The 25,055-nt window shown below is 39.4% G+C and overlaps 1 protein-coding gene across 1 annotated transcript in view; it reads left to right on the top strand.

Moving 5' to 3' along the window:
- SPPL3 (signal peptide peptidase like 3) overlaps positions 1-25,055 on the top strand; it is a 122,541-nt gene that overhangs the window by 84,563 nt on the left and 12,923 nt on the right. The window contains exon 3 of the mRNA XM_007448201.1: positions 20,069-20,157. Within this exon, the coding sequence (XP_007448263.1) occupies positions 20,069-20,157 (89 nt within the window). The remainder of the gene's footprint in view (positions 1-20,068; positions 20,158-25,055) is intronic.

The following is a 25,055-nucleotide window of genomic DNA, read 5'->3' as shown; positions in this document are numbered from 1 at the left end:
GAAGTTGGCTCTCCCACCTCAGAGGCACAGCACTGACTGCTGGCTGCAGCACCAAGAGCCTTTCATCCACATGGCTCAGAATAAAAGGGAGAAAAAGTAGAAAGAAAGAAAGAGAGAGAGGGAGGGAGGGAGGAAGGAGGAAATGAAAGAAAGAGGAAAGAGGTTAAAATAAAAGGTAAGATAAAATAAAAAAGAATTATTAAGAAAAAAAAATTTTTTAAGGAAAAAAAAAAACGGACAGATCTAGAACCCTAGGACAAATGGTGACAGCAAAGCTATACAGAAGCATACACATACACACTCACAAAAAGAGGAAAAGGGGAAAAAATAATAAATCTTGCTCTCAAAGTCCACCTCCTCAATTTGGGATGATTCGTTGTCTATTCATGTATTCCACAGTTGCAGGGTACATCAAGTTGATTGTGGAACTTTAATCCGCTGCTTAAAGGGAGAGATTTCCCTTTCTCTTCTTTGTTCGCACAGCTCCCTGGGCTCAGCTTTGGATTTGGCCCTGCCTCTGCGTGTAGGTCGCCGGAGGGCATCAGACAGGACGGGGTTAAAGGAGCTGCTGCTTAGGGGACTCTGGCTCACTCAGGCCTGGGGGAGGGAGGGGTGCGGATGCGGGGCAAGCCTGCGGCGGCAGAGGCCAGCGGGACTTGCACCAGCCTGAGGCGCGCCGTGCGTTCTCCCGGGGAAGTTGTCCCTGGATCCCGGGACCCTGGCAGTGGTGGCTGCACAGGCTCCCCGGAAGGGAGGTGTGGATAGTGACCTGTGCTCGCACACAGGCTTCTTGGTGGCGGCAGCAGCAGCCTTAGTGTCTCATTCCCGTCTCTGGGGTCCGCACTGTTAGCCGCGGCTCGCGCCCGTCTCTGGAGCTCCTTTAAGCAGCGCTCTTAATCCCCTCTCCTCGCGTCCCAGGAAACAAAGAGGGAAGAAAAAGTCTCTTGCGTCTTCAGCAGCTCCAGACTTTTCCCAGGACTCCCTCCTGGCTAGCCGTGGTGCACTAACCCCCTGCAGGCTTTGTTCACGCCGCCAACCCCAGTCCTCTCCCTGTGCTCCAACGGAAGCCCGAGCCTCAGCTCCCAGCCCCGCCCGCCCCGGCAGGTGAGCAGACAAGCCTCTCGGGCTGGTGAGTGCCGGTCGGCCCTGGTCCTCTGTGCGGGAATCTCTCCGCTTTGCCCTCCGCGCCCCGGTGGCTGCGCTCTCCTCCGCGGCCCCGAAGCTTCCCCGCCTCCGCCACCCGCAGTCTCCACCGGCGAAGGGGCTTCCTGGTGTGTGGAAACTTTTCCTCCTTCACAGCTCCCTCCCACTGGTGCAGGTCCCGTCCCTATTCGTCTCTGTTTTTTCTTTTTTCTTTTGTCCTACCCAGGTACGTGGGGAGTTTCTTGCCTTTTGGGAAGTCTGAGGTCTTCTGCCAGCGTTCAGTAGGTGTTCTGTAGGAGTTGTTCCACGTGTAGATGTATTTCTGGTGTATCTGTGGGGAGGCAGGTGATCTCCGCGTCTTACTCTTCCTCCATCTTCCCGATCTCCGCCCCCCGCCGCCGCCTTCTCTTAATTTCTGTTTGTCGGTAGTGATGTTCCCTCTTCCATTTTCTATTTTAGTCATTCGTCTTCTGTCTTTTTTTTCTTTGTTAGTCTAGCTAAAGGTTTGTCAATTTTGTTCATCTTTTCAAAGAACCAGCTTTTGATTTCATTGATTTTTCTTTTTCTTTTTTCTATTTTCACTTTTCATTGATTTCCACTCCAGTCTGTCATTTCCTTCTTTCGGCTTGCTTTGAGTTTGTTTGTGCTTCTTTTTCTAAGTCCTTAAGGTAGAAGCTCAAGTTTCTGATTTGAAACCTTTCTTCTTATTTATTTATTTTTGCGGTACGCGTGCCTCTCACTGCTGTGGCCTCTCCCGTTGCGGAGCACAGGCTCCGGACGCGCAGGCTTAGCGGCCATGGCTCACGGGCCCAGCCGCTCCGCGGCATGTGGCATCTTCCCGGACCAGGGCACGAACCCGTGTCCCCTGCATCGGCAGGCGGACTCTCAACCACTGTGCCACCAAGGAAGCCCCCTTTCTTCTTTTTTAACATAGGCATTTAAAGCTACAGATTTCCCTCTAAACACTGCTTTACCTGCAACCCATAAATTTTGTTATGTTGTATTTTCATTTCATTCAATTCAAGATATTTTTCCTGGTGATTTTTTTCTTTGACCTGTGGGTTCTTTTTAAGTGTGTTGCTTACTTTCCTAATAATTGGAATATGTCAAAATTCTCTCTGTTATTTAAAAGAATTTCAACAGCCTCACTTCTGCTGTGCTCAGAGACATACTTTTTATGGCTTCGATCCGTTTAAATATTTGCGACTTGTTTTATGGCCTAGCGTATGATGTGTCCTGGAGAATGTTCCATATGCAGTTGGAAAAATCAACCTACAACAGAGTGTTGAGAGCAGGGAGTGATATTATCTGGTTTGTGTTTTAGAAAGGTTGGTCTAGGTTCTGTATGGGAAATAGATTGCTGAGTAAGAGGGAAGAGTGAAATAAGGGAAACATGGGAGACTGCTGCCCTAGTATAGGCAAAAAATGACGGTGCTTTAACTAAGCTAATAATGGTGGAGTGGGATATCAGTGGATTTAGGACAGGATTGCTGATGGAATGGATATAGTGTGTGAGAGAGAAGAGTCAAGGGTGACTCCAAGGTTTATGGCCTGAAACAGCTGGACCCCCAGTGATGGTGTCATTTTTGAGATGGGAAGCTCTGTAAGAAAAGCAGATTTTTCATGGAAACTTGATACACAAAGCAGACACAATTTGTTAAGAGACTGATATTGGTTCTAGTTTGGCTCTTGCCACTGTTTAATGTGGGGCAAGTAACTTAACCTCTGTGAACCCATATCTTGAAAGTTGTTATTTCATTAATTATGAGTACTTTAACTGTAATTTATAATAGTAGTGGCATAGTGTTAACTATATTCTGATTTGTAATACACTCTCTCTTTAAGCTTTCCAGAGTGATTTGTAAGTGTATTGTTTTAGTAGTATTTAACCAAATAGTTTTACAACAAATTTTCACATCTAAGTATTTAATAAACAAACCATACTGAAATTACTGTTTTGATAGGTCAAAACTTGTCAAATATTGTAGTTCAGCTGATAGTTTCTTTTTACTCATTGACCTGTGATCACGTGGGGGCTTTTAGGAATGCCTCTTATCAAAAATATCTCTTGGGCTTCCCTGGTGGCGCAGCGGTTGAGAGTCCGCCTGCCGATGCAGGGCACACGGGTTCGTGCCTGGGTCCGGGAAGATCCCACGTGCCGCGGAACGGCTGGGCTCGTGAGCCATGGCCGCTGAGCCTGTGCGTCCGGAGCCAACGGGAGATGCCACAACAGTGAGAGGCCTGTGTACCGCACGCCCCCCCCCCCGCCAAAAAAAATATATATAGAGGAAGAGAGAGTGCTGTAGAATGTATGAAAGAAAAAAAGCATATTGGTGAGAAGACTGGGTAATATTAAAAAATATATATATATATCTCTTTGTGGTAACAAAACGAAAATTGCAGTAGTCAGTGAGGTAAAACTGGTATCAGGTTAATTTCCTTGATTCTTGCTTTAATGTAAGCAAGGGATAGCTAGATGAAGAACTGACCTGTTACTTATTTGGTTGTGGATTCCTTGATGAAAATACTTAAGGGAGTTCTTCATTAAGACACAGCCAGTTGGGTACCCTAGGGTGCTGAATGATGCTTCCCAATCTATCTTGCTCTCTGACTTCTACCATTTCTACCAGCTTAGATGCCTCTCAATTGTTGTGAGTGACTTCTGTTTCTTATGCTGAGGGGATTGGGTAGAGATGTATGATTTTTATTGGCTATTATAATTTTTTTTTTTTACTTAGACCTTGACTATATTAAAGAAACCTGATGAAGAAAATAGCTAACATTTTACTGAACATTTATGTACCAAGTACAGTGCTAAGTGTTGTACATAAAGTCTCATTAATCCTCACATCAATTCAACAGGATAGGTATTGTTATTCCCATTTTATAAATGAGGAAACTAGGGCCCAGAAATGTTAAGTAGCTTACCCAAGTAGTAAGTGATGGAGCTGGGATTCAAACTTAAGCAGTACTTTACTGCTGCTGGCTATTGAGAACAATAATAAAATTTTAAATATGAAGCAAATAAATTGATCTGGTAGTAGAGTCAGAAGGAATGAGAAGCTTTCTTAAAAACCCCTTTTTGATGGTTTTTTTCTTCAGCAGTGGTTCTCACACCTTATTGTGCATAAAAATCACCTGGGGAAGATCGTTCAGTAGGGTTAGGATGGGGGCCCAGCACCTCATTCAGGTGACCTACACAACACACTTTGATAAACTCTTACCTAACACTAAGTCGTTGGTTCATTGCTGATAGCATTTTACGGACCCGTTCACTGATATGTTATTTAACTTTTACAACTCTGTTGAAGTTCTCCTGAAGTTCTCAGAGTTTCCCTTTTTGCTAAATCAAAAAAGTTTCCCCTCAGTCCTCATCCTTGATAAGCCTTGATGGTTTACCACCACTTACTATTGCAAATTTCTCCTCCCTTGGCTTCCATGATTCACTTTCATGCTCCATTCCATATAGGACATGCACAAAAAAATGCTTCTTGAATTTGTTTAGCCCTATCCCTATTGCCCCTCCAAATGCCCAGCCAAATATTAATATGTTCTTATCTCCTCTGATTTGGGACCATAAAAATATATTATTTGCTCATTTAAATTATTCCATTTCATTTGTTTAGAGCTGGGATGACATGGAGAAAATCATAAAATACAGGATAAAAGATTTGTGAATTGTACTGGTTATTTACCCCCAGGCTTTCACATTTCAAAGTACAGAGGGGAAAACTGTGCCAAATAAAATGAGATTCTAAAGCCCAGAACAAATCCTTGATTTAGGAACCCTTAACGTTCGCCATCCCTTGGCTGAGCTTTGCTAGTCGGACTTCCTATATTACTTAAAGATGACACCTGTCTCTCCTTAATCTTTCCAGCTGCTCAGGAAAAAAATAGCATAATTACTCATCTAATATGTATGTCCCCAAAGTCTTTGACAAATCAACAGGAGAACATTAATGGAGGGGAGAGAGGAGGAGAAAGGGACTATCCTGATGGGCATATGGACCCAAGAATCACAATGTGAGGATGGTTTAGAATTTCTTAGGCAGCTTATTACTGTCAGGACACTTAAGTTCTGTCCCATCAGGAATCATAGACAAAAAAATTACAGTTTGGAAGTAGATGTAAGGGCTTCCCTGGTGGCGCAGTGGTTAAGAATCCGCCTGCCAATGCAGGGGACACGGGTTCGAGCCCTGGTCCGGGAAGATCCCACATGCTGCAGAGCAACCAAGCCCGTGCACCACAGCTACTGAGCCTGCGCTCTAGAGCCTGCGAATCACAACTACTGAGCCGGCGTGCCACAGCTACTGAAGCCCGCGTGCCTAGAGCCCGTGCTCCGCAACAAGAGAAGCCACCACAATGAGAAGCCCGCGCACCGCAATGAAGAGTAGCCCCCGCTCGCCACAAGTAGAGAAAGCCCACATGCAGCAACGAAGACCCAATGCAGCCAAAAATAAATAAATTAATTAAATTTTTAAAAAATGAAGTAGATGTAAAAGGAAATCAAAAGGAAGATATACTTTATGATCAATAGACAAATAGATAATATATAATTATAATACATATATCTCTGTATATGTGAAGTTGCTATATAAAGGAATAATGGAACTTTTATAGAGTAACTACTACCTTTTTTTTTAAGGTAAGCACCTACCTGTGCTTTCTTTAATGGTGAGGATAGTTTATTTGCTTATACCCAAACCTACTCTAGGAAGACAATGTCATCAGGTTAATAAGACCACAGAGATGATAAATGCACTTTATATGATTGTGTTGCCCTTCATACTAAACGCATGTAATTAAGTTAGATCAGGTTAACCAAAGTAAGTCTGACTATGGTTCACGAATGTCATGATGTGTTTATCACACACTGATGTGTGATATGCTTATCTTTTGAATTGTTCTTTTTGCCCTCTCATAACCTGTCCTACTTTAAGAAAACATACAGAAATCTGAATTTATTAGATAATGTAGGGAATGGTTATGTACATTGTAATGTATATGGACAAGTTCCTTGATATATTTAACAGTTTTATCCGTTCCTTTTTCAGTGTTCCATTTATAAAAATCACTGTAACTCTTCTAGGAACACACATTTAGTGTAAAGCCAAGTTCAGCCATATAGTGTTTACCTTGACCAAGTGAATTCTCCCCCTTCATTGTGCTTGCTTCCAAAACTGAAATGATCAAAAAACATGGTACTCTTAAATTAAAATATTAAAATAAAAAATTTCAATTTGCCTTTCTCCTCCAATATTCACCGTTGTACCCCATTATCAGAATTCAAACAGATGAACAAGTATAACTTTCAGTAAAGGTGTTCTCAGCTCCATTTTGCTTCCTGCAGTTGTTTATTTTTGCTCTGCCCTGTCCAGAAGGATTTCAGACCATTTGTTAAGTTTTACAAGTTGTGATGAGATAAGGTAAATTAAAATGGGGCCAAAGAAAAGTATGGGTGGAGACAAAGTAGAGCCAAAAATAAGTCTAAAAATGTATACCATATTGGCCAGCACCCTTACTACTGGTGGTCCACGGACACCACAGTAAGCTTTCTAGCAGCCAACCTTCAGAAGAAAGAAAGAAAAACTTTACAATGTCCTTGAATAAAAAGAACCCAGTTGTTCAGGTGAATTGCAATTATTCTTGGTCTCAAGATCAGACTGACCTTTATCCCAAAGACCCTCAGAAAGGATGCAACATTGAATTTCATAGCATTCATAATAGGCATTCATTGTTTGTTGAATGAATTATAGTACCCTTCAATATAAGCTGGTAGCATTTTGTGAAAATAGATTTCAGCAAAAGCAATTTTGCCAAAACTGGGGAGACACAGCCAGCAACAGAAAGCTGTGGTCTAGATTGCTAGCTTACTGTGGTCTAATGTTACATTGTACAATACCTGGAGAAATTAATGGGTTATTAATTCTTCAACTGATTATTCCTGAATATTGATTTCTTGATAAATGTGGGCAGCGGTCCAGATGTGTACTCCGTGGCTGGCTGAATACAGACCTCTTTGTCTTAACAGTTCTTACAGCACATTTGCATTTTTATCACAACCAAGGAACGTAAAATGGCCTAACTATAAGCCCATGTTTCCTTGTCCTCAGCAAGCAGTGGAAGTTCTCATGGGCCTAGGACTTTCTCAGAAAACCCTGTATAATCCAGTCTAGTACCTAAAGATACTAATAGTTGATTTCCTAAAGTTCTGTTCCTTACAACTGAATTAGTTTTAGCCTGAAAAAAATTTGGAGCAAGTATAACCAGATCTCTACCTCAGCCACAATAAAACCTTATTAAAGCACTCAGAGAATGTTCAACTACTTCCTGATGTACTGTCTGTGATAAACCACTTGTTAAATGTACATTAAAGTGACCAAAAAATGCACCCTGGGGTTTATACTTATACATCAACTTAAATTTGAAAAATGTTGACCAGTTGTCGTTCTTTCTGACACTACTTATCTAGCAGGCTCAGTTGTCAGGTTATACCCCACCCATCAAGATCAAACCATATCATCTGCTTGTAAAAGGTTGCTTTTCTTACTATTTCTCTCTAATAAGGCAGGATATATGCAGTTCATCCAAAAATAATGTCAGATCAAGTTAACCCAAGGAGAAATAGTCTTAGCTTTTTTTGTTGTTGTTTTTAAATGAAAAGGAGTTGTATGTATTGATGTGGAAAGATAGTCTTGGCATACTACTGAATGAAAATTAACTTGTGAGATGACATATTAATCCTCATTTTTTTAAAAGGCAAAATATATACCAAACATATATATCTCTGGAGATAGGGATTATAGGAGTCTTTTGTACCATTCTCTATTGTTTGAGTTTTTAAATAATCATATATATTACTTTTTCAGAAAAAAATATAGAAGTTTGGTTGTTTTGTAAGGGGAGATGATACAGTCAAGGCAGAGTGGTATAATAAGAACCTTGGTTTCCTTACTATAGGGATAATAATAGAGCATCTCTGTATAGTTTGCTAGGGCTACCATAACAAAGTACCATAGACTGGGAGACTTAAACAGCAGAAATTTACTTCCTCACAGTTCTGGAGGCTAGAAGTCCAGGATTGAGGTATTGGCAGAGTTGGTTTCATTCTGAAATGGCTTATAGATGCCCATCTTCAGATGTAGATGGTGCCCTTCCTGTGGTCTTTTCTCTGTGTGTGCATGTGTCTAGTATATCTGTCTCTCTCTCTGTCTTAATCTCCTCTTCTTATAAGGACAGCAGTCATATTGGATTAGGGTCCACCTTAACAACCCCATTTTAATTTAATTCTCTCTCTGAAGGCTCTGTCTCCAAATGCAGTCACATTTTTAATTATAGTTATTCTATGAATCAAAAGAAATATTGACTGCAAAGCTCCTAGCATAGTGCCTGAAAGTATAATCTCAATAAAAGTTAACTATTAAAAATATTTTAGTCCACGGCTGCATAGTCAGAAGACCATCTCTTCTACTTGGATTCTTAGTAGTAGGTTCTTAATGTAGGTCTATATGAGCATCAATAATTGGAAATTTGTCTGCCTCCTACAACTGACACCCATAACTATTTCCTGTTTAGTTATAGTTGGTGAAAAGACAAATTGAAAATAGCAAATAATTATAGCATATTATAATTTAGATCGCTTTTTCCGTAATGGTAAATGGTTGTCTGTGATGGAACAGCCATAGCTCAATCTTTCTGTTACTATATAAACATTGATTTCAGTAACCTAGACTTGCTGTTTGTTAAGCAGATAGCTAAGATACAATCTGGATATCTAGTAATATCTAGTAATAACATTATGATGTATAAATATCATATTGTATGTTATTGCAGAGTAATAACAATAGGGTTGTGATGGCAGGGGCTGGGGGATTGAAGGGTAGTCTTCTGTGAAGATGGGACAAACTGTTCTAGGTCCAGCCAAGCAATTTCATATCTGTAGAGTTAATAAAGATTACCAAGTAAGTTGGGATAAAGGCCCATAATTCACAATGGTCCCTGGATAGCTCAGGAGACAGGGTCTTCTACAAAGGCTCTATTTAACAGCTTAAGTTTGCTGTCAGCTATGCAGTGTGGGTAACCATTACTAGACCACAGTCATAGAAGCCTGGGATCTGCTAAACTTAGGTCCAGGATGTTATTTTATAAAGCTGGAATGCATGTATCTTCCATGTTTGAGCAAATATATGGGGCCTCACAACCTCATTTAGCCAGATTTCTGTATTGTGTAATAGTGACCCATGGTAATATATTCCATATGTACAAGAAGTTAGGTAGGTACATAGAAGATATTTTTAAATACTCAAATCAGACTTCTGGACATGAAGACAACAATGTCTAAGATCAAAAATACATAGGGTTAGATTAACAGCAGTTAGACATTACAGAAGAAAAGATTAATGAACTTGAAGGCACAGCAATAAAAACTATCCAAAGAGAATTAGAGAAGACAAATTAATTTTTTTAATGAAAAGTGTCATTGAGCTATCATTGGACATCAGAGAGCAATCTCCAGTGGCCTAATATGGTAATTGGGATCCCTGAAAGGAAGAGAAGAAAGAGGGGGACTGAAAAATGCTTGAAGAATGAATGGCCAGAATTTTTCCAAACTTGAAGAAAACTATAACCCACAGATTCAGTAAACCCATAGCACAGGAACCGTGAAGAAAACTACACCAAGGCACATCATAATCAAATTGCTCAAAACCAGTGATTAAAAAAATCCAAAAAGCAGCCAAGGGGGTGAGGGGATGGGGGGGGGGGGGAGGGAATCTGATTTCTCACTGAAAACAATATAAGTGAGAAGACAGTGGAACAACAGCTTTAAAGTACAGAAAGAAAAACTGTCAACATAGAATTCTATGGCAAATGTATCTTCCAAAAGAAAAGGCAAAATAAAGATGTTTTAAGACACACAAAACCTGAAATAATTCTTCACCAACCAACTTGCACCACAAGAAGTGTTAAAGGAAGTACTTCAAGCAGATTAAAAGTGGTACCAGTTGGAAGTCTGGGTCTACACAGAGGAATGAAGATCACCAGAAATGATGCCTACGTGGGAACTCCCTGGCAGTCCAGTGGTTAGGGCTTGCTCAGTGCTTTCACTGCTCTGGCCTGGGTTCAGTTCCTGGCCAGGGAACTAAGATCCTGCAAGCCGTGCAGGACATAGCCAAAAAGAAAAAGAAAAGAAAAAGGAATGGTGACTACAGTGATAAATATAAAAGGGTTGTTTCCCCCTTATTATTTAAAACTCCTTAAAAGATAATTGACTGTATAAACAAAAATAATAATATAGTATGGCGTTCATAGCATAACATGTAAAAATAAAATGCATGGTAATAATAGTACAAAGGTTGCGGGGGAATAAATGTACAGTTACCAGGTTTTAATATTATATATGCAGTACTGCCATATAACTTGAAGGTAGGCTGTGCTGATTAAAGATGTATACCATAAACTGTACAACAGCCACTAAAACAAAAGAGCAGAGGCAGCTAATAAGACAACAGAGGAAATAATACAGAATCATAAAAAATACTGTGTTAATCCAAAAGAGGGCAGGTAAAGGGGAGCAACAACAGAAGAGATAGGACAAACGTGATAGTCTCAGACCTGATTGTAACAATAGTCACATTAAATGAAATTGGCCTAAAAACTCCAGTTAGAAGACAGCAGTTGTCAGATTGAATTAAAAAGCAATATCCAATTACATGATGCTTACAAAAAACACACTATAGATATAAAGCCAGAAAAAATTTAAAGTAAAAGGTTGGGAGAAGATACACCTTATACTCATCAAAAGAAAGCTGGAGTGGCTATATTGATTCAGACAAAGCAACTTTCAGAGCAGGGAATATTAGCACAGACAAAAAACCGTATTTCATAATGATAAAGGGGTAAGTTAAGCAGTAAGACATAATAATCCTTAATGTTTGTGCATCTAATAGGAGATTTTCAAAATACATGAAGCAAAAACAGATAGAACTTCAAGGAAAAAGTAAAACAAATCCACAAATGTAGCTGAAGATTTTAGTACCTCTCTCTCAGTAATCGATAGAACAAAATAGTCAGAAAATCAGTAAGGATATAGTGGCTTAAACAATATTCTCAACCAGCTTGACCTGATTGACATTTATAGAACACTCCATTCAACAGTGGAATACACATTCTTCTCAAGTGCATGTGGAACATTTACCAAGATAGAATGTATTTTGGGACATGAAAAGAAATTCTCAGTAAATGGATTCAAGGCATACAAAGTATGATCTCTGATCTCTGTTAGTCAGCTGGGGCTGCCATAACAAAATACCACAGATTGGGTGGCTTAAACAACAGAAATTTGTTTTCTCAAGTTCTGGAGGCTGGAAACCCAAGGTCAGGGTGCCAGCATGAGTGGGTTCTGTTGAGCACTCTCTTCCTGCTTGCAGATGACCTGCTTCTTACTGTGTGCTCACATACATGGTCTTTCTTCAGTGTGTGCATGCTCCAGGAGAGAGAAGGAGAGAGCGCGAGAGTGCACACGCAAACTCTCTGCTTTCTCTTCTTAGGATACTAATCCCATCGTGAGGGCCCCTCCCTCAGGACCTCAGCCGAATTACCTCCCAAAGGCCCCATCACCAGATACCATCCATCACATTGAGGGTTAGGGCTTCAACAAATGAACTTGGTGGGGGACACAAACATTGAATTCCTAACAAATCACGATTGAATTGAGCAGAAAGAGCTCTGGAAAATTCCCGGATGTTTGGAAACAAAAATAATACACTTCCATGTATCAAATAAGAAATCAAGAAGGAAATCAGAAAATACTTTGAATTAAAACAAAGTGAAAACACAACACACCAAATTTATGGAATGCTGCAAAAGCAATACTTAGGGAACTGTAGCTCCAAATGCCTGGGTTAGAATAGAGCAAAAAGTATCAATGATCTAAGCTTTTACCTTTCTTAATAAACTAGAAAAAAGGAGCAGATGAAACCCAATTCAGTAGACAAAAGGAAAGAATAAAGATCAAAGCCAAAGTAAATCAAATAGATTTCCTCTACTGGAGAAAAATCAGTGAAACTGAAAGCTGATTTTTTAAAAAGAATGAATAAAATTGGTAACCCTCTAGCCAGACTAATCTGGGGAAAAAAAGAGAAGACACAAACCTAATATCAGGGGTAAGAGAGGTGATATTACTAGAGCCTACAGATATTAAAAGGATAATAAGGACTACTATAAACAACTTTATGCCAATAAATTTGACGACTTAGATGAAATGGACAGATTTTTTGAATGGTACAGTCTACCAAAGCTCACTCAAGAAGAAATAGGTAGGGCTACCCCTGTGGTGCAGTGGTTGAGAATTCGCCTGCCAATTCAGGGGACACGGGTTCAAGCCCTGGTCTGGAAAGATCCCACATGCCACGGAGCAACTAATCCCGTGCGCCACAACTACTGAAGCCCGTGCGCCTAGAGCCCGTGCTCCACAAAAAGAGAAGCCACTGCAATGAGAAGCCCACACACCTCAACGAAGAGTAGCCCCCGCTGGCTGCAACTAGAGAAAAGCCCACACACAGCAATGAAGACCTAATGCAGCCAAAAATAAATTAATTAATTTTAAAAAAAGAAGAAGAAATAGGTAACCCAAATAGCCCTATACTTATTAAAGAAATTGAAAATTGCCACACTGTTTTCCGAAGTGGCTGCACCAGTTTACATTTCCCACCAGCAACGTGTGATGGTCTCAGTTTTACAGCCTTCCTAACACTTGGTTATTATCTGACTTTTTGGTTACAGCCATCCTAGTGGGTACGAAGTGGTACCTCATTGTGGTTTTGATTTGTATTTCCCCGATGACTAGTGTTGTTAAGAACTTTCACTGAGCTCTGCCCACCAAAGCAACAGCCAGCTCTACCCATCACCAGTCCCTCCCATCAGGAAACTTGCACAAGCCTCTTAGCTAGCCTCATCCACCAGAGGGCAAACAGCAGAAGCAAGAAGAACTACAATCCTGCAGCCTATGGAACAAAAACCACATTCACAGAAAGACAGACAAGATGAAAAGGCAGAGGGCTATGTACCAGATGAAGGAACAAGATAAAACCCCAGAAAAACAACTAAATGAAGTGGAGATAGGCAACCTTCCAGAAAAAATATTGAGAATAATGATGGTGAAGATGATTCAGGACCTTGGAAAAAGAATGGAGGCAAAGATCAAGAAGATGCAAGAAATGTTTAACAAAGATCTAGAAGAGTTAAAGAACAAACAAACAGAGGTGAACAACACAATAACTGAAATGAAAAGTACACTAGAAGAAATCAATAACAGAATAACTGAGGCAGAAGAACAGGTAAGTGACCTGGAAGATAGAATGGTGGAATTCACTGCTGTGGAACAGAATAAAGAAAAAAGAATGAAAAGAAATGAAGGCAGCCTAAGAGACCTCTGGGACAACATTAAACACAACAACATTCGCATTATAGGGGTCCCAGAAGGAGAAGAGAGAAAGGACCCGAGAAAATATTTCAAGAGATTATAGTCGAAAACTTGCCTAACATGGGAAAGGAAATAGCCACCCAAGTCCAGGAAGCGCAGAGAGTCCTATACAGGATAAACCCAAGGAGAAACACACCGAGACACATAGTAATCAAATTGGCAAAAATTAAAGACAAATTATTGAAAGTAGCAAGGGAAAAATGACAAATAACATACAAGGGAACTCACATAAGGTTACCAGAGTTTCTCAGCAGAAACTCTACAAGCCAGAAGGGAATGGCATGATAAAGTGATGAAAGGGAAGAACCTACAACCAAGATGACTCTACCCGGCAAGGATCTCATTCGGATTTGATGGAGAAATCAAAAGCTTTACAGACAAGCAAAAGCTTAGAGAATTCAGCACCACCAAACCAGCTCTACAACAAATGCTAAAGGAACTTCTCTAAGTGGGAAACACAAGGGAAGAAAAGGACCTACAAAAACAAACCCAAAACAATTAAGAAAATGGTCATAGGAACATACATATCAATAATTACCTTAAATATGAATGGATTAAATGCTCCAACCAAAAGACACAGGCTTGCTGAGTGGATACAAAAACATGACCCATATATATGCTTGCTGTCTACAAGAGACCCACTTCAGACCTCGGGACACATTCAGACAGAAAGTGAGGGGATGGAAAAACATATTCCATGCAAATGGAAATCAAAAGAAAGCTGGAGTAGCAATACTCATATCAGATAAAACAGACTTTAAAATAATGTTACAAGAGACACAGAAGGACACTACATAATGATCAGGGGATCAATCCAAGAAGATATAACAATTATAAATATATATGCACCCAACATAGGAGTACCTCAATACATAAGGCAACTGCTAACAGCTATAAAATAGGAAATCGACAGTAACACAATAGTGGGGGACCTTAACACCTCACTTACACCAATGGACAGATCATGCAAAATGAAAATTAACAAGGAAACACAAGCTTTAAATGACACAATAGACCAGATAGATTTAATTGATATTTATAGGACATTCCATCCAAAAACAGATTACACTTTCTTCTCAAGTGCGCATGGAACATTCTCCAGGATAGATCACATCTTGGGTCACAAATCAAGCCTCAGTAAATTTAAGAAAATTGAAATCATATCAAGCATCTTTTCTGACCACAGTGCTATGAGATTAGAAATCAATTACAGGGGAAAAAAACCACAAACAAATAGAGGCTAAACAGTACGTTACTAAATATCCAAGAGATCACTGAAGAAATCAAAGAGGAAATCAAAAAAATACCTAGAGACAAATGACAATGAAAACACGACGATCCAAAACCTGTGGGATGCAGCAAAAGCAGTTCTAAGAGGGAAGTTTCTAGCTATACAAGCCTACCTCAAGAAGCAAGAAAAATCTCGAATAAACAATCTAACCTTACACATAAAGGAACTAGAGAAAGAAGAACAAACAAAACCCAAAGTTGGCAGAAGGAAAGAAATCATAAAGATCAGAGCAGAAATAAATGAAATAGAAACAAAGAAAACAATAGCAAAGATCAATAAAACTAAAAGGTGGTTCTTTGAGAAGATAAACAAAATTGATAAACCATTAGCCAGACTCATCACGAAAAAGAGGAAGGGCTTCCCTGGTGGCGCAGTGGTTGAGAGTCCGCCTGCCGATGCAGGGGACACAGGTTTGGGCCCCGGTCCAGGAAGATCCCACATGCCACGGAACGGCTAGGCCCGTGAGCCATGGCCGCTGAGCCTGCGTGTCCGGAGCTTGTGCTCCTCAACGGGAGAGGCCACAACAGTAAGAGGGAGAGGACTCAAATCAATAAAATTAGAAATGAAAAAGGAAAAGTTACAACAGACACCGCAGAAATACAAAGCATCCTAAGAGACTACTACAAGCAACTCTGTGCCAATAAAATGGACAACCTGGAAGAAATGGACAAATTCTTAGAAAGGTATAACCTTCCAAGACTGAACCAGGAAGAAATAGAAAATATGAACAGACCAATCACAAGTAATGAAATTGAAACTGTGATTAAAAATCTTCCAGCAAACAAAAGTCCAGGACCAGATGGCTTCACAGTTGAATTAGCATTTAGAGAAGAGCTAACACCCATCCTTCTCAAACTCTTCCAAAAAATTGCAGAGGAAGGAACACTCCCAAACTCATTCTATGAGGCCACCATCACCCTGACACCAAAACCAGACAAAGATACTACAAAAAAAGAAAATTACAGACCAATATCACTGATGAACATAGATGCAAAAATCCTCAACAAAGTACTAGCAAACAGAATCCAACAACACATTAAAAGGATCATACACTATGATCAAGTGGGATTTATCCCAGGGATGCAAGGATTCTTCAATATACACAAATCAATCAATGTGATACACCATATTAACAAATTGAAGAATGAAAACCATATGATCATCTCAATAGATGCAGAAAAACCTTTTGACAAAATTTAACACCCATTTATGATAAAAACTCTCCAGAAAGTGGGCATAGAGGGAACCTACCTCAACATAATAAAGTCCATATATGACAAACCCACAGCAAACATCATTCTCAGTGGTGAAAAACTGAAAGCATTTCCTCTAAGATCAGGAACAAGACAAGGATGTCCACTCTCGCCACTGTTGTTCAACATAGTTTTGGAAGTCATAGCCATGGCAATCAGAGAAGAAAAAGAGAAGGAATACAAATTGGAAAAGAAGAAGTAAAACTGTCACTGTTTGCAGATGACATGATACTATACACAGAGAATCCTAAAGATGCCATCAGAAAACTACTAGAGCTAATCAATGAATTTGGTGAAGTTGCAGATACAAAATTAATGCACAGAAATCTCTTGCATTCCTATACACTAATGATGAAATATCTGAAAGAGAAATTAAGGAAATACTCCCATTTACCACTGCAACAAAAAGAATAAAATCCCTAGGAATAAACCTACCTAGGGAGACAAAAGACCTGTATGCAGAAAACTATAAGACACTGTTGAAAGAAATTAAAGATGATACCAACAGATGTAGAGATATACCATGTTCTTGGATTGGAAGAATCAATATTGTGAAAATGACTATACTACCCCAAGCAATCTACAGATTCAGTGCAATCCCTATCAAATTGCCAATGGCATTTTTTACAAAACTAGTAACAAAAAAAATCTTAAGATTTGTATGGAGACACAAAAGACCCCAAATAGCCAAAGCAGTCTTGAGGGAAAAAAACGGAGCTGGAGGAATCAGACTCCCTGACTTCACACTATACTACAAAGGTACAGTAATCAAGACAATATGGCACTGGCGCGAAAACAGAAATGTAGATCAATGGAACAGGATAGAAAGCCCAGAGATAAACCCATGCACCTATGGTCAACTAATCTATGACGAAGGAGGAAAGGATATACAGTGGAGAAAAGACAGTCTCTTCAATAAGTGGTGCTGGGAAAACTGGACAGCTACATATAAAAGAATGAAATTAGAACACTCCCTAACACCGTACACAAAAATGAACTCAAAATGGATTAAAGACCTAAATGTGAGACCGGACACTATAAAACTCTTGAGGAAAACATAGGAAGAACACTCTTTGACATAAATCACAGCAAGATGTTTTCTGATCCACCTCCTTAGAGTAATGGAAATAGAAACAAAAATAAATAAATGGGACCTAATGAAACTTAAAAGCTTTTGCAAAGCAAAGGAAACTACAAACAAGACAAAAAGATAACCCTCAGGGGCTTCCCTGGTGGTGCAGTGGTTGAGAGTCTGCCTGCTGATACAGGGGACGCGGTTTCATGCCCCGGTCCGGGAAGATCCCACATGCCGCGGAGCGGCTGGGCCCATGAGCCAGGGCCGCTGAGCCTGCGCATCCGGAGCCTGTGCTCCGCAACAGAAGAGGCCACAACAGTGAGAGGCCCACGTACCGCAAAAAAAAAAAAAAAAAAGACAACCCTCAGAATGGGAAAAAATATTTGCAAATGAATATTTGCAATATTTGCAAATGAATATTTGCAAATGAATCGACGGATAAAGGATTAATCTCCAAAATATATAAACAGCTCATGCAGCTCAATATTAAACAAACAACCCAAAAAATGGGCGGAAGACCTAAATAGACATTTCTCCAAAGAGAGGACATACAGCTGGCCCAGAAGCACATGAAAAGCTGCTCAACATCACTAATTATTAGAGAAATGCAAATCAAAACTACAATGAGGTATCACCTCACACCAGTTAGAATGGGCATCATCAGAAAATTTACAAACAACAAATGCTGGAGAGGGTGTGGAGGAGAAAAGGGAACCCTCTTGCACTGTTGGTGGGAATGTGAATTGGTACAGCCACTGTGGAGAACAGTATGGAGGTTCCTTAAAAAACTAAAAATAGAATTACCATATGACCCAGCAATCCCACTACTGGGCACATACCCAGAGAAAACCATAATTCAAAGAGACACATGCACCCCTATGTTCATTGCTGCGCTATTTACAATAGCCAGGTCATGGAAGCAACCTAAATGCCCATCAACAGACGAATGGATAAAGAAGTTGTGGTACATATATACAGTGGAATATTACTCAGCCATAAAAAGGAACGAAATTGGGTCATTTGTAGAGACGTGGATGAATCTAGAGACTGTCATATAGAGTGAAGTAAGTCAGAAAGAGGAAAACAAATATCGTATATTAACATATATATGTGGAACCTAGAAAAATGGTACAGATGAATTGGTTTGCAGGGCAGAAATAGAGACGCAAATGTAGAGAACAAACGTATGGACACCAAGGGGGGAAAGCAGCAGGGGGTGGTGTGGTGGTGTGATGAATTGGGAGATTGGGATTGACATGTATACACTGATGTGTATAAAATGGATGACTAATAAGAACCTGCTGTATAAAAAAGTAGATAAAATAAAATTTAAAAAAAAGGAAAAGCAAGATGCAGAAAATGAATAATATGACCCTGTTTTTGTAAAACAACAATAAAAATATTTCATGTACATGTATATATGTGTAAAAAACAAAAAAAAGAACTTTTCATGTGCTCATTGGCTATTTGCTTATCTTCTTTGGAGAAATATTTATTCAGAGTCTGCCCACTTTTTAATTGGGTTGTCTTTTTATTATTGAATTGGAGGAGTTCTTTCTGTATTCTAAATGTAAGGCCCTTATCAGATACATAATAGCACGTATTTTCTCCCATCCTTTGGGGTTGTGTTTTCATTTTTTTTGAAAGTGTTCTTTGCAGCACACAAGGTTTTAATTTTGATAAAGTCCAATTTATCAAATTTTCACTTGTGTGTTTGGTGTCATATGTAAGAATCCACTGCCAAATCCAAGGTCACAAAGATTTTGTCTAAAGTTTTATAGTTTTAGCTCTCCAATTATTTAAATTTAAATTAATTAAAATGAAATAAAATGTAGAATTCAGTTCCTCAGTTGTTCTCCCACATTTCAAGTGTTCACGTGGCTAATATCTACCAAATATGTCAGTGCAGGTACAGAACATTTCCACCATCACAGGAAGTTCTTTTGGATGCACAAACACTTTAAAGGAATGCAGTAGTAGAAAATGAGCTAAGGACTTGAACAGTTAGTTCACAGAAAGAGAAATGGGCAAGCTCAGGTACATAAAATTGTTTAATAGTTAAAGAATTCTAAATTAGGACAGAGACAGCATTTTTAGTCCTCCAGATTGACTGTGTCTTCCTTCAGGTCTTGACTCAGAAATCACACCAGTGTGGCCTTCCCTTGCCTACCCTGTTTAAAATTTCAGATCTACCCTCTCCATTTCCTGCCTTTTCTCCTTAGCTCTTACCATTAGCATACCCTATATTTAACTTATTTTTCTTGTTTATTGTCAGTCTCCCCCCTCTTCGAATGTAAAATCCATGAGAGCCTATTTTACTCACTATTTATTGTCTCTCCAATACCTTGGATATTCCCAGATATAGCAAAAACTCAAATCCATGTTGTTGAATGAGAGCTGGCAAGGTGTAGAGAAACAAGTGCTCTTATACACTGTTCTCAGAGAGTGAATTGATCCACCCTTTTTGGAAGCAATTGTGTGGTATGTAAAAGTCTCAAAATTGTGCTTGCCTTTTGACCCAGTATTTCTCCTTCTAGGTATTTAGCATAAGGAAGTAATTAAAGATGTGCACAGAGATATGGCTGGAATATTCAGCCACAATGCAATGCTTTTACCTGCAGTCAGGAAAACTCTTGAACTGACACTGTAAGGAATGTAGATTGTTTTTTTAAATGTGGCATCAAGAAGTGTTTTGCAGAGCTATTCAAAAGAGATCTTCCTTTCTTTCCTAATGCTTTAGCATTTAAAAGTATGTCTCATTACTGACTTATCTAGTCTGCTTCTTAAGTAAAACTAAAACTTACTTATACAATTTTTTCCCACAGGTCCCTTAATATGGACTTTGAAAATCAAGATAAGGAGAAAGACAGTAACAGTTCTTCTGGGTCTTTCAATGGCAACAGCACCAATAATAGTAAGGCATTTTATGAGAATTAGCTTTCTACATGTAGTTGTCTTAATTTGATTCTTTCTATAACCCCAGTAGATAATTTACTGGGTTCAAGGATTATGTTTGGTATAATAATAAAATTAAATCTGTATGGTATAATTTGTTAAAGTCTTATGTTCTGAACCTGAACTACGGATTTCTTGTGTACTGCTTTTAATTCATGCCTAAAAGCTTGCTGCCAAGATTCTTTATTTTTTTTATTATTTTTTTTTCTTTTTGCGGTACACGGGCCTCTCACTGTTGTGGCCTCTCCCGCTGTGGAGCACAGGCTCCGGACGCACAGGCTCAGCGGCCATGGCTCACAGGCCCAGCCGCTCCACGGCATGTGGGATCCTCCCGGACTGGGGCACGAACCCATGTCCCCTGCATCGGCAGGCGGACTCTCAACCACTGTGTCACCAGGGAAGCCCTATTTTCTTTTTTAAAATAAATTTATTTATTTTACTTTATTTATTGTTTTTGGCTGCGTTGGGTCTCCGTTGCCGTGTGCAGGCTTTTTCTAGTTGTGGCGAGCGGGGACTGCTCTTCCTTGTGGTGCACGGGCTTCTCATTGCGGTGGCTTCTCTTGTTGCAGAGCGTGGGCTCTAGGCACGCAGGCTTCAGTAGTTGTGGCTTGCGGGCGCTAGAGCACAGGCTCAGTAGTTGTGGCACACGGGCTTAGGTGCTCCGCGGCATGTGGGATCTTCCCGGGCCAGGGCTTGAACCCGTGTCCCCTGCATTGGCAGGCAGATTCCCAACCATTGCGCCACCAGGGAAGCCCTCTTTATTTTCTTAAAGATGAACAGGATAGATGGGTATCTGCCTGCTTATAACTTTGGTGAGGTTGATAATTTTGTAGGTGTTGATCATAAATTCATTTAGAGATTCTTAAAGATAGCTACTTGAAGTACTTGTAAAACTATTGTATCTTTTCTGATACTTAAGATTTTAAAGAATATTTGCTTTGAAGAAACAGAAGTGTGCTATATGGCAAGTATTCAGCAGCATTATTCATCATAGCCAAAAAGTAGAAGCAACTCAAAGATCAATAAACTAGTTAATGGATAAACAAAAGATGGTATGTCCATACAATGGAATACTATTCAGCATTAAAAAAAGTTAATTACTGAAATATGCTCCAACATAGATGAACCTCAGAACACTGTTAAGGGCTTCCCTGGTGGCGCAGCAGTAAAGACCCAATGCAACCAAAAATAAAATAAATTAATTTTAAAAAAAATTGTTAAGTAGGGCTTCTCTGGTGGCGCAGTGGTTAAGAATCCGCCTGCCAATGCAGGGGACACGGGTTCGAGCCCTGGTCCAGGAAGACCCCACATGACGCAGAGCAACTAAGCCCGTGCACCACAACTACTGAGCCTGCGCTCTAAAGTCCATGAGCCACAACTACTGAGCCTACGTGCCACAACTAATGAAGCCCATGAGCCTAGAGCCCATGCTCCACAACAAGAGAAGCCGCCGCAATGAGAGACCTGCGCAATGCAAGGAAGACTAGCCTCTGCTCGCCGCAACTAGAAAAAAGAAAGCCCGTGTGCAGCAACAAAGACCCAACACAGCCGAAAATAACTAACTAAATTAATTAATTAAAAAAAAATTAAGTAAAAAAAGCCAGATAGAAAAAATACATATTGTATGAGTCCATTTATATGAAATTTCCAAAAAGGCAACTATATAGAGACAGAAAACAGATTCGTGGTTGCTTGGGGCAAGGGATGGGAAGGAGAATTAACAGTAAACTGGCATGAGGGATCTTCTTGAGGTGATGAAGATGTTTTAAAACTAGATTATAGTGATGGTTTCACACTTGGTAAACTTACAAAAAAAAAGTATTGAATTACACAGAAACTGGGTAAATTTTATGGTATGTAAATTGTACTAGAAAATTGGTAATGCTTATTATAGAAAGAGAACTGAATTTGGAAGTAAGGAGACTTGAATTGATAATACTAAGAGATTGATATTGGGTACCTACCATGCATTTGGCATTTATTAGATATTTTGAAAGATGTGAAAGTACAAGAGCTGGTACTCAAGCTGTCAACGCAGGCAGTGTGGCCAAAATACTTCCCAAGGTGTTAATAAAGTGCTAAAACAGAGCAAATATCACTTTCCACACTATACCTAGAGCAGGTACTTTTTCTCATGGACCCTTACCATAGCCTCAGAATCCTTCTGAACAAGCATCTACTATCAATAGATCAGAGTAAGCACCAGAGGGAAGTCATTTTGACATCCATGTACAAAGAGAAAAAAGAGAAAGGCAAGCCAAAGTGAGCAACAGTGGGTCAACTTAGTAAGGGACTCTCCTGGAGAAAGTGAATTTGACATGAAACAGTGAACTTGGATTGCTGGAGAAGTTCCTCCAGGTGGGAAGAGCATAGAATACAAGTACAGAGGAGGAGAATAAGCGTGACCTGTAGGACAAATCAAGGTCACCACCTAATAGGGAGGAAAGACTGGAGATCTAGCATAAAGTTTAATAGAATATTGATGGAGGATCTTAGAAACTAAGTTGAAAAGAGATCACTTAATATCTATTTCATTTTCTCTAGTTATTATAATACCCCATCAACTAAATTATACTTGCCCAGTTTTCACTGAGTTAAATGTGTTTCATTGTCCCCAGCAATGTAAAGTGGGCATGACAAATACAGTAAGTAGAATCATTTAAATATAATGAGGCTTTTCTTAAACTTATGACACACACACACACAAAAACTTATGACACAGATCCTTATATTAAGTAAAATACCATACCAGTAACTTCACAGGAACCAGGTAGAACCCAGTGTCAGTATCCAGTTTTAGGGTTAAATAATTACATAGCAGCTTACCTTCTGTCAATAGTTTAAACCAAATCACTACATACATACACTTGAAACTCCTTTAAATTCCTGTTATATAGCATATATACAAACGATGTACTTAAACCAGATTACAAATGTGTTGTGCATTGCATCACATAAACCTAAAAGAAATCAATAGTATGTATCTAAGTACCATTTTATCCTCAATTAAATAAATGGTTAAGTCAGTCCGTGCAGTGGAAGGAATTTACCTGGTAGCATCAGTTTTGTATTTCTCATTGTTAATCAGCATCTAAAGAGTAGTTGGTGGTTGTTTAATGGTAATTTCCTTAAATCTACCTCTTGTGTTGTGCTAAAATTATCCTCAACAAAAGTTATTTCTTCAGTGCCTAATCTGGGCCATGGATACCAAAAAGGATAAGCACAGACCAGGACAGAATGCAGTCCACTTCCACATAATCAGGAAAAACATAATGAAAGAAATGGCCATTGCAGAGAAGGCCAGTACTTGATTATGGAATATGGTATCATTCCAGTTTGAAGGGATGGCATGGAAAACGGGACGCGGTCATCCAAAATCAAAGAAATAATAATAGCCAGAAAAATGAACAGAAACATGAGATGGTGTAGGTGCTGAGGAGATTGAAATGCTTAACAATGAAGATTAACAATGAAGAAGAATTGGGCGGAGTTCTACGAAAAGGAGGGTATGACTTTAGTGTTAAGATTTTGCCAAGTGTTATGAACTAATTAATGAAGAAGAAAGTAGATAGAGGTTTTTTAAAAGTTGCAGTTGCCTACTCCCAAAATACGAATCAAGGAATTTGTGAAAAAGACATGAAAATTAGTGAACTACAGCTATGTGTAACAGCGTGGATGTTTCTAACAATGTTGAGTGAAAGAAGCCAGACACAAAAAAATACATACTACATAATTCAGTGTATATAGTAAGTTCAGAAAACAGGCAAAATAAATATTAGTATTTTAGGATGCATGCTTGGTAGAAAACAAAGCAAATAAAAAGTACCGTAAAAGCCAGGATATAATAGTAGTTCCCTTTGGGGGAAAGAGAGCAGTGATCGGGGACACAAGACAGACTTTTGGCCTTGGCAAGGTTCTCTTTCTTGACCTGGGTGGTATTAGCCATGTGAAGATTCAGTGAACTCTACATCTTTGTTTCATGTACTTTTCTGTATGTGTGTTATGTTTTACAGTAAAAACGGTTAGAAAGTGGAGGGGAGGGAGTTCCTTCCAGGTCCTCTCTGATTTTCCCTAACCTTGTTCTAACTGCTGTCTTATCCCTGAATCTGCCCCAGGAAACCTATATAGAAATTTTCCCCTTCTGGCACACCACTCCTTCATCTAATTAGCATTAAGAGGGTTTAAACAACAACAACAAAAAACAACCCCCCCACCTCCAATTATCTGATACCTTGAAGTTCTTTACTAGGCTTCACTCTATGATTTATTTGAACTGTGAAGACTTATGGAGATGTACAGTTAGAATTCTCTTCATTAATAGAGAAACACATCTTAATCTCCCCACCTAGACTGCAAACACCATAAGCTCTGGAAATGAGTTTAAAAAAAAAAAATCCCTTGCTTCTCTCATGGAGGTGCAAAATCAGTAACTTTCATAAACAGTTATCAGTACTACATTGGTGTATTGCTCTGCAACCTGTTCACTAAATACAAAAAATAATGTCTCTGTACATAATTTTTAATTCCATCATCATGCCTATTTCTTACGTTGATTTTGCCTTTAAAGATAATGCCACTGCAGTTGAGTAAGTCCGCCCAATTATGGCTGCTCTCTTTTGCTTTTGCTCTGTTTTGTTTTGTCACTGGAGTTTGGCTAAAATTTCTAATTAATTAGCTCCTTCCCCTTCAGGACCATTATTTCCAGACCTTTAGCAAGTGCAGTATTGAAGTTGTGTACATTATTTTTGGTAACATATTGTTAGCAACTAAAGGAGCTTCACTTGCCCTGTGACATTGCCGTTTGATAGACTCTCGGGCAGTCCTGTAAAACTAATGGAAATAACGTCTAATACTTAC

The sequence above is a fragment of the Lipotes vexillifer genome, unplaced genomic scaffold, assembly GCF_000442215.2.
Source record: "Lipotes vexillifer unplaced genomic scaffold, Lipotes_vexillifer_v1.1 scaffold236, whole genome shotgun sequence".
Taxonomy (NCBI): Eukaryota; Metazoa; Chordata; class Mammalia; order Artiodactyla; family Lipotidae; genus Lipotes; species Lipotes vexillifer.
The sequence above is the reverse complement of the archived record's forward strand: the minus strand, read 5'-3'. Positions and strand labels throughout refer to the sequence as shown.